General features: G+C 41.0%; 1 protein-coding gene across 1 annotated transcript in view; it reads left to right on the top strand.

Annotated features, from left to right (window-relative positions):
• The first annotated feature begins 8,662 nt into the window (after positions 1-8,662).
• The window catches only part of GFRA2 (GDNF family receptor alpha 2), a 184,297-nt gene continuing 181,713 nt past the window's right edge, over positions 8,663-11,246 (top strand). Inside the window, exon 1 of the mRNA XM_082255379.1 lies at positions 8,663-9,015. Within this exon, the coding sequence (XP_082111505.1) occupies positions 8,961-9,015 (55 nt within the window). The 5' untranslated portion in view covers positions 8,663-8,960. The remainder of the gene's footprint in view (positions 9,016-11,246) is intronic.

The following is an 11,246-nucleotide window of genomic DNA, read 5'->3' as shown; positions in this document are numbered from 1 at the left end:
AAGGACTACAAGTCCTAGCAGGAACCCCTGAGAACTCACAAGAGGGGGGGGGGGGTGAGAGGGGGGGTGAGAGGGGGTGGGAGAGAGGGGGGGGGTGGGTAAGGGAGGATGAGAGAGGAAGAAGGTGGTGGGAGAGAGAGAGAGAGGGTGGTGGGAGATAAAGAGAGTGTGTTTGGGGAGAGAGAGAGATCGAGGGAGGGTGTTGGGGGGGGGGGAGAGAGGGTGTTGGGAGATAGAGAGAGGGTGTTGGGAGAGAGAGGGGGGGATATGAGAGAGGGGGGGATATGAGAGAGAGAGGGGGGGATATGAGAGAGGGGGGATATGAGAGAGAGCGGGGGATATGAGAGAGAGAGAGAGAGAGAGAGAGAGAGAGAGGGGAGGGTGAGAGAGAGGTGGGGGGGAATAGAGACAAAGCGAGAGGTGAGAAAGGGAGAGGGGGAGGGGAAGAGGAAGAGAGAGGGGGGGTGGTGGGAGAGAGAGGGAGAGGGGTGGGAGAGAGAAGGAGGGGGGGAAGGAGGTGTGATGTCACTGATTGCCAGGCGGCTCTAGCAACCAGTGGCTAATGGAGTCTCAGATGGAGGTGAGGGTGGCTATTTTGCTGCCCCCCTGCAAAGTGCCGCCCTAGGCCTGGGCCTTGTTGGCCTAGGCCAAAATACAGCACTGCCCCTAGTTATGATGAATGACATTTGTGTGAAGTAAGCGAAGACAAAATATGTGTACAGATCCAACTATACTATATATTTATCTCATATTATATTGTAGCACGTAGATGTTGCAGTTCTCGACAATATATATTCCATCCGTTGTGCAGCCTTGTGTTCATCCAGCCTGGCCCTGGTCAATGTGGGGGGAAGTGGTTACCGTACGATCCTCCTTTTCTCATTTATTGGGAGATCCACATATATACCTTATTGTTACAGTGGGTGAGCACATCATTTTATCTATTGGTTATAGCTCAATGTATTGTAATTTATAAAAATGATTATGTTATAAATGTTTCGTCTTTGAAATTCGATGATTCTCTAGACGCATATAAAAAGATTCCCTGAAGAAGCAGAAATATTCTGCGAAACGCATTGTATTATATACACAATATGAAGCAAACATTGGCCACAAGCTGTAACTTTGAGCTGTGGTGTCAAACATATGTTTGTATAACTTTGATGTTTTTATATAATTTTTTTCGTTTTTAACTATTTGTACAACAAAATATAATTTTTTGTGACAATATCGTGTATTTGCTCACCTCAGTGACAGCTCTACATCCCTAAAAGTCCTGTTGCCTCTTGGCCCTTGAGAGGCTTTTATTTGTTCTGTTCTGATGCATCAATATTAGGATGTGGATGTGGGTAGCTGTCCCTGGAACTGGTTAGATTTAATTTGTTTGGATATCATTACTGTTTCAAAACCTGCCTCATTCTTTCTATTTTTCGTATTTATTCTGTAAGGCTCCATTCACATATAGGCGTTTCAGATCGCGGGCAGAATTGCCGTGTTTCTGCCCGCGATCCCGAACCATCGCAAGCCGCGGGACGCCCGTGTGATTCCCGTGACTTACAATGGCACCCCAAACACGGCGCGATTTTGGCATGATTGTCGCCCGAGGAATCGCGGTAAAATTGCCCAAACAAAATCGCCGGACGCCTGTTGCCCAAAAGAAAATCTGGGTCACAATTGTGGCAAAATCGTGCCGCAATTGGGGTGCCATTAGAAATCACGGAAATCGCACAGGCGTCCTGGGACTTGCAATGGTTCGGGATCGCGGGCAGAATCGCGGCATTTCTGCCCATGATCCGAAACGACTATATGTGAATGGAGCCTAAAACTAGCCTAAATCTTTTTTGCACCATTTGTTTTAAATGGAACAGTGCAACCAAAAACAAAACCAAAAACAAAGGAGGCATGTGAAAATCATTATTCACCTTACATATTCATTCATTATTTTTATCTTTTGCCTGCAGCTCTCCTTTGAAATTGATTTCCCAGGGTAAGAGTAATATTCAGATTTACATTTGTATACAAAAGACTTTCATAATGATCAAAAAAATCGGAATCCAGCTGACATTTTTCAATGCAGTTAAGAAAAAGAACTCAGGAAGGTGATTGGTTACTTCAAGCAACACAGACTGTTCTCTTTTCCTTCAATGTTCCATTATAGCTGACTCGTACAGTTCAGGCATCCGACTAGTTGATTAGAGGTCAGTAGCAGACACATGTCGGGTGACAAAAAGTCACAATGAGGACAAAGAAGTGACACCGGTCTTCGTCAGACAAGAGAACCTGTGTGTTCATCTAGATGATTCCTCCTCCCCCTCTTTTCATGACACAGGAAGATGCATTTCAGTCAAACCACAAAGTGCCATGCAATGCTCTGTGATACTATGCCATGTGAATGAGCAGGGCCGCTGATAGGGCAGTACAACCAGCCCTGTTGTACCGGGCCCGGGCTCCATCAGCTCTACAAGGGGCCCGGGCAGCATCACAGTAAATTTCTGCATGTTCAAAAAAAATCGTTTTTTCTAAACCTTTTCCTAATTTGTAATTTTTTGGGGGTGTAATTACATTTTCCTGGTCCCTATAATGACAGCAGAAGGGCCCAGGAAGTGAGTGCAGTGGCGGGACTTTTTTTCCATTTTCGGGGCGCATGTATACATAGGATTTAGTTCCATTTTGATTTGCTGCAATATAGTCCTGGCTGCTGCTGTCCACTGCCTTGCCTGGCGGAGGGATACAATAATTCTCTGCTCAGCCCCGCCTCCCCTTACTCAAGTGCAGAGTGTGATCATGTACGGAGGCAGATTGCTCAGCAGCTGACAGGGAACAGCAGGAGGACAGCGTGGCTGGATTGGACACAGTGAGTGAAGAGCAGAGGACAGAGACCTCACTGTGTCCTATGATCTCAGCATGAAAATCACACAGGCTACAGGTGCCCTGTCACAGTGTCACATGAATGCTGGGGATGCTGACTTTAAGCTATGGCTGTAGTGAGTGTTACTGCATAACAAAGTCAGCATCCCCAGCATCCATATGACACTGTGACAGGGCACCTGCAGCCTGTGTGATTTTCATGCTGCTGATTATAGGACACAGTGAGATGCTACTTTAAACTTGTGTTTGGGGGACAGTAAACATGCACAGTCAAACCACTCCCCTTTAACCTCTTCCCGCCCATTGATGTATCAGTGTTCTGTCAGAATAGCGCTACCTATCAGATTCTGCTAGCAGAAGTGGCATTCGGAAAGAACAACTTACTGCGCATGCACCATGTGTTCCAACATGGCTGCTATGCGTTCCAATAGGTTTCCTAATGTGACAGAACACCAAGCAGCAGCGGACATCTTCTTACACCCACGCAAGTCTGGAGTTTTACATTTATTTTAGCAGTAAACTCACCTTATATACTGAAATAGACTATTTCACCGCAGCCGAGTGGAACAGTCTATTTCACTATATAATCAGTTTGTCGCTGAGCAGTGCGGGGTGTACCAAGGTGGCCGTCACCACATTGGCCGCAGGTTTCTCGCTATATTTACTAGAATACAATAATAATACAAATGTAATACTGTGATTTATTCTATAAGGTCAGTTTACTGATAAAATAAATGTAAAATTGAAGACTTGCGTGGGTGTAAGAAGATGTCCGCCGCTGCTTCGTGTCATTAGGAAAGCTATTGGTATGCATAGCAGCCATGTTGGAATGCATGCCACATGCGCAGTAAGTTGTTCTAGTCTGTATATTACTTCCGGTAGCAGAATCTGATAGGTAGCGCTATTCTGACAGAACACTGGCATGTCCCTGGATTGGAAGGGTGATATCTTGGTCATCCCTGCATCATAATAGCCCCAGCAACTTTGCACAAAGTAACATAAATAAAATAAAATGTAAAACCTTTTTAAAGCCCCCATTCCCCCTTGTTCATGAGTAATTGCAAACATGCATGTTGGTCCCGCACATATACGTAAACGGTGACAAACCTGCATTTTGTTTTGAGGCGGGGCCAGGGATGGGGTTGAAGGGGGCCCCATCAGGTAGGCTGTACGGGGCCCCATCATTCCTAACAGCAGCCCTGTGAATGAGCCTATTGTGTCACTTGTCCCCAGAGTGGCGTTCATCCTTGTTAAACTGAACTGCAGTTCCTTTCCCCCGGCATCAGAGATTCTTTCAGGCAAAATGAAGATCCATAACCCAAATATGTCAAAACAGCTGGTCATAGAGTCAAGTATATTTTCGCAGTAATTATGGGAGAAATCCATCAGCTATCATACGCTATGTAAACATTTTATACAGTCTTGATTTATAGACACGGATAGCCCACAGTATAATTGAACATTTATTTCAGGAAAAACTGTTTATTGGTAACATACATGTAAAATAATGATGGTAATAATAATAATAATAATATTAATAATAATAATTAGCTGTAGTAGTATCAAGGAAATAGAAGCAGTTCAGTAAAGTTGCTGTTAGCAAATTCAGTGATGTCAATAACATGAATCGCTAGGAAAACTCACTTCCACCTTTCATCACATAGATCCTCTGGGTGTCCTATACGAAGGTGAAGTGAGCCAGTGTTAACTCCAATTATAAATTCACATGACTACAACTTTTCTATTTCTTGATAACTACTTTTTAGGATCTCTTCCTACCATGTATCATTACAACAATGCAATAAGGAAAGATCCTAGGACCTCCTTCCATGTTGCGCTATTACAACTTGTCTTCCCTAATCATTAAGGATCTGCTCTTAACTTCCATCACTGCAATTAGGCAGGACTAATACAATTTGTATTAGAACCCTCTCAGGACTAATACAATTTGTTTTTTTACTGATCACTTCATATAAGACCTCTCCACATCCTACATGACTACAAAAGGCTTACTTCTTGATCACTCCTTGTTGGACCTCTTTCTACTAAGTATCATTATAACAGGTGTAGCGACGCAGAGTAAGGAGATATCCTAGGACCTTTTCTCACCTTGCACCATTACAACTTGCCTTCTCTAATCATCAAAGGCCTCCCCATGTCTTCCAACACTGCAACTAGTCTTCCCCTTGTCACCCAATATATGAAGCCTCCTCTCTCTGGACCAATACAATTTAACTTCTCCCCGATCACTTCATGTAGGACCTCTTCTCATCCTACGTGACTACAACTTGTCTATTTCTTGATCACTCCTTGTAGGACCTCTTCCTACTATGTATTATTACAGCCATTGCAGTGATACAGAGTAAGGTGAGGTCCAAGGACCTCTTTTCGCCTTCCATCATTACAACTTGTCTTTCCTAATCTATAAGGGACTGTCCCTTACCTTCCATTGATGCAACTTGTTTGTCTTGTCACTGCATATAGGATGTCTTTCCTCTCTGGACTAATACAAACTGTCCCCTTCCTGATCATACCATACCTCTACTCCCCATACATCATTACAACTTGTCTATTCCTAATAAATACTCCCTATTTCCTTCCAACAATAAATACTCCTAAAGGACCTCTTCTCACCCCATACCATTATAACTTTTATTCTCCCGATGACTACACATAACACTTATTCTTACCCTGCACTACAAGATTGTGTTATTCCTGATAACTTCACATAGGACGTCTCATCCTGCCTCACTACAAGTTGTCTTCTTCTAATTGTTTCATAATGGATCTCTGTCTGTTGTCGTATCTTATTCAATCAATTTATTGCTTCTCGTCTTCTAGCCTTCTCCTAATCGTTGCATATAGGGTGTCTCCTCACTCAGGACTAAAATAATTTGCTTCACCTTGATCATTTTATATAGAATCCCTCCTCACCCTGCACTGTTGCTTTTGTTTTACTTGATATCTCCTTATAGGATCACTCCTAGTCTGTACCACTACTTCCTCTTGTTCTTTCTGATCACTCTTTATAGAACCTCTCCTCACCCTGCAGCACTACAACTTGTCTTTTTCCGAATCAATCTACGGGACCTCTACTCACCCTGCAATATTAAATTTCATCATCTTCTTGAAACCCCCACATAGATCCTCTCCTCACTCACTACTACAATTTATCACACCTAATAGAGCCTCTCCAACCCTACTCCCTGATCACTCCACATCAGACTTCTGCTCAGGCTTGTCTTCTCTCTTATCATTCCCTATAGGATTTCCCCTTTCCTTATTCCCCCATTACATCTTGGCTTCTCCCTGATCCCTTTAAATAGGACCTCCTCTCACCCTGCACCACTATAACTTGTTTTCTCTATGATCACCCCATATGGCCTTTTCTTACCCTGCATCCTTACAACTTGACTTTAGCTTCAACACTTTAAGGCTTCATGCACACTGGACATTTTGCAAACACTCCTAGAAGCCTTTCCTCCTGACAGCAGCGTTTTTTTTGCAGGAAAAAAAACCTGATGCTTGTAAAATTGTTTAAAGCTTTTACAAACTTTTAGGCATGTTTACAGGCGTAAAGAACTTGGGCTTTAACTTATTTATTTGGCCAGAATAATCATTTGTTCTGGCCATTGAAATGAATTAACGCTCAAGCGCTAAATGCACCAAGCGTTTAGGTGAATTAAGACGCGTTTGGCAGTGTCATGCGTTTTTTCTGCCAAAACTTTGTTGCTCCTGGACGCACACATAGGCTAACATGGAGCAGAGTTTAAGGGTAGGAAAAAAAAGCCTGCCGCCTCCAGAAGCAGCTCCAAAAACATCCAGTGTGCACAAGGCCTAAATAGAGCCTCTCTTGACCCTGCACTGCTAAGACTGTTGTTCTCTCTCATCCCTTCTTATAGGACCTTTCCTCATCCTGCACCATTACAACTTGCACTGTTCTTAATCACTCCACAAAGAGTCTCTCTTTACCATGTACCACTACAGCTTGTTATACTCCACAATCACTATATCCACTGACGACCGCAATACGTATAAATATGTTGCAGTTTGCAAGTGGTTTACTGAGGTTATGGCTGAAGCTATCAGCATTACCCCAGTATCTTTTTTTTTTTTTTAGCCGGCGGTTGCCTTTCTCATGAAAGGGATCTGAGCAGCTCATTAGCCACTGGATCGCTTTCCGAAGCGGTGGGTGGGGACACCCCCCTCCCGCCACTCACCAGTGTCTCTCGGGCTTACCGTTTTTGCCGGCTCGTCTGAGAAATGATCCGATGGTGCCACTGCCTGGTCACAGAGTCAGCGAGAGACCAGATTGTTTTTAATTAATTAAAATGTATTTTTTACCAATAAATTGAGTTTGAAAAACCGTTGCACAAATACTGTTTGACATACAAAATTGCAATAATTACCATTTTATTCTCTTGGGTCTCTGATAAAAAAAAAATATTTATATAATGTTTGGGGGTTATAAGTAATTTTGCAGCAAAAAATAATTCAGATTTAAACAAAAAATGCCAGAAAAAGGCTTGGTCTTCAAGTGGATATATAATGCTTCTCTTCATTCTGCACCTTTACAACTTCCCTTCTTCCTAAATGTTTCATATATGACCTCTCCTTACCCTGAACGATTACAGCTTGTCTACTCCCTAATCACTCCATATAGGACCTCTCCTCACTTATCCTGCACCACTAGAATTTGTCTTCTCCTTATAACTGCATATAGAACCCCTCCTCACCCTGCACCACTACAGCTTCTCTACTATACCATAGCCCTTTCTTGCCATGACTCTTCTCATTTCTCTTCTCATTAGTGCAATGTTCCATTTCATTTCTGTACCTTTCCTCAGTGCCTTTCTTTTTTTCCCTCTAATTACTTATTACTATAGTATCGCCTTACTGTAACCCGTGCTCCTGTCACATGTTCTCTGGAGGACCGCTCCATGCCTGCAACACAACTGCCCATCTTCTCCCTAAATTTTCCTATAGAGGACCTCTTCTACCTTTGCCTCCCCTAACTCATTTTCTCTAACGTACCTTTCCTTTTTTACTGCTTTCCCTTTTATCACACTTTCTGATCTCAGCTGATCCTTATCTCTTTAGGAACACTCCTTACTACAATGTATCTTCTCCCTTCATAATCTCTCCCCCCTTTCTCACTGCATGACTACAACTTGTCTATTCCCTTATATCTCTAAATGACATCAACTCTTTTTACTGCCTCTCATTACTCACTTCTCAGCCCTGGTGTACATAGTCATCACCTCTGGCACCTTCCATGCATCTCTGCATTGTGACTTCACCCCTGCAATATCTCTGCTTGCTGTCTCTTCATTGCAACCTTTCTCCCTTATCAGATCTCCACTTTAGGGCTCCATTTCTGATCCCGACATCACACTCACTAATGTTTTAGCACCATTCTCCCCTATTACCATTTCAGGAACTACCTTCTCATTAATACAACTTGTCTTATCTCAACGTCTGTCTCTTCTTCAGAAACTTTCCTTTACTCATAGGATCTCATCACTTGCTTTGCATCACTGGTCCAATGTATTATCTCCTCTGGATCTTTCTTCTCACTGAGACTTGACTCTTTTCTACAAAGCATCTGTGCATGCCTTACTGTCACTAGTCTACCATCTCAGTGTCTGCCTATGATACTGTCCCCCTCCATCACATCTCTGCTCTCCTTGCTGTTTCCTTCCCCTTTGAACCCTGACCTTTGTCCGTCACCTACTCCCCTGATATAATATACTCTGATCAGCCTTATTCCTTGTTCTAATCCCACTTTCCTCCCCTTTATAACCTTTCCCCTGTGGAGCCTGTCCTCTCCCATCAGTATCTCCTCCTCTCTCTGGTCTCCCACTCCTCTCTTTTGATAAGCAGCACACACAAACTCTTCTCTGATCCTTCTCCCGCATCCTCCTGCAGCCAATTCTCTCCGCTCAGCATCTATTCCCTGGATTTCCTGCTCTCAGCTCTTTTACCCAGTGAAGGATGTTTGAAAGAGGATCCAGCACATAGGAAACTACTGAGGGAGCCGAGGAGAGGTTGAGATTTGGGGGATTAAGATTCCTTTAGATTGGATCTGCTTAATGGGAATCATCAAAATGCTGGCTGCACACTTTCAATACAGTCTGCTGTTCTTAGGTAAGTGCATTAATAAAACGTTTACTATACTGTCAGTGAGTTCTGTACTGGCATTCAGGCACACTTCAATTACAGTTTGCATTTTTATGTGAGTCAATCTATAAACATTTTATGATTTAGGAGCTAATAGGTCCTAGTTGGGGGGCAACATCAATAAAGATTCACTATATAGATTTAACATTTATACAAACTCCACGTATTTTTGCAATATAAACATTTTATTATAGAGTGAGTTGGGTTGATTTATTAAAGGAGAAGAAAATGTTAATTTTGCAAGATGAACATTCTCTACTCCTTTAGTAAATCAACTACAGTACAGCAGGCAAATTTGGTATATGTATCCCCTTGTTTCTATGTGCATGATCAATGAAACAATATGGGGTTTATTTAGTAAGGCTTTGCACTACAGTTGTTTATACAGATTTAATTTGATTTGTACTGCTTTTTGTACCCACTTTGAAAAGTGAACATTCTCTACTCATTTAGTAAATCAACTCTAGTACAATATGAAGGCACCGTCTGCATATGTATTACTTATATTCCTATGTGCATGATCTATGGAACAGTATGGGTTTATTTAGTAAGGCTTTGCATTATAGTTGTTTATACAGATTTATTTACATTTGTACTGCTTTTTGTACCCACTTTGAAAAGTGAACATTCTCTACTGATTTAGTAAATCAATTCTAGTACAACAATATGTAGGCACCTTTTGCATATGTATTACTCATATTCCTATGTGCATGATCTATGGAACAGTATGGGGCTTATTTAGTAAGGCTTTGCACTATAGTTGTTTATACAGATTTATTTACATTTGTACTGATTTTTGTACCCACTTTGAAAAGTGAACATTCTCTACTCATTTAGTGAACCAACTCTAGTACAACAATATGTGGGCAACTTCTGCATATGTATTACTCATATACTCATGTGCATGATCTATGGAACAGTATGGGGCTTATTTAGCAAGGCTCTGAGCTATAGTGGTTTATATAGCATTGTTATACTTTTTTTTTTATTTTTGTACTTAGTTTGCATAGTGAATTTTATCTACTCCTTTAGTAAATCATAACCAGTGTAACAACATGCAGCCAAATACTGTATATGCATTACCTACATACATCTGTGCGTGATCTACGTTGCAGTATGGGGCATATTCAGTATTATAGGGCAGGGGTGAGTAGGTAGTTTGAGGTTAGTTAGGTGGGTTGATTTAGTAAAGGAAAAGAGAATGTTCTTTTTGCAAAGTGAACATTCTCTACTCCTTTAATAAATCAAGTCCAGAATAGCAACATACAGGAAAATTCAGTATATATATTACCCACGCTCCACGGTGCATGATCTATGTAACTGTATAGGGGCTTATTATAAAAGCAATGCTCTGAGATGTGGTGGTGTATGCAGTATTATTGTGCTTTGCACTGCTTTTTAGTACTCACTTTGCAAAATGAACATAATCTACTCATTTAGTAAATCAAATTCAATGTACAACATGCAGGAAAAGTCTGCATATGCATTATTCCCGTACCTCTGTACATGATCTATGGAACAGTGTGGGGTTTATTCAGTAAGGCAGTGCCCTGAGCTATGGTGGTTTATAGAGCATTATTGGGATTTGTACTTATTTTACTCACTTTTGTGAGTGAACGTTATCTACTCCTTTAGTGAATGAATCCCAGTGGGAAAGCATTCAGGCAAACTCTGTATATGTATTACCCACGTACCTCTGTACATCATCTATGGAACAGTGTGGGGCATATTCAGTACTGTAAAGCAGCATCTCTGTAACCACCCAGAATTTAATTTACTGTAATCAGATCAGGAGAGAATTTTTTTTATGATTGGCTGCAGTAGGTTACTGTACATTATACATTAACATCATACTGTGAATTGCCTTATTGATAAGCCTATGGGCATATAAATCCTGCATAATTATATGTTAAAAAAAATAAAAAAAATTATATGTATATATATATATATATATATATATATATATATATATATACATATATTTATATATATATATCTCTACGTGTATGTATATATATATATATATTTATATATATATATATATATATATATATATATATATATATATATATATATATATATGTATATATATATATATCTGTATGTATATATATATATATACATACATACATATAGAGAGAGAAAGAGACAACATATGTAGGAATATTCTTCAGATCAGACCCCAAAAATACTGTTTA

This window comes from Pelophylax lessonae (genome assembly GCF_965119305.1).
Source record: "Pelophylax lessonae genome assembly, chromosome: 4".
NCBI classification, from domain to species: domain Eukaryota; kingdom Metazoa; phylum Chordata; class Amphibia; order Anura; family Ranidae; genus Pelophylax; species Pelophylax lessonae.
The sequence above is the reverse complement of the archived record's forward strand: the minus strand, read 5'-3'. Positions and strand labels throughout refer to the sequence as shown.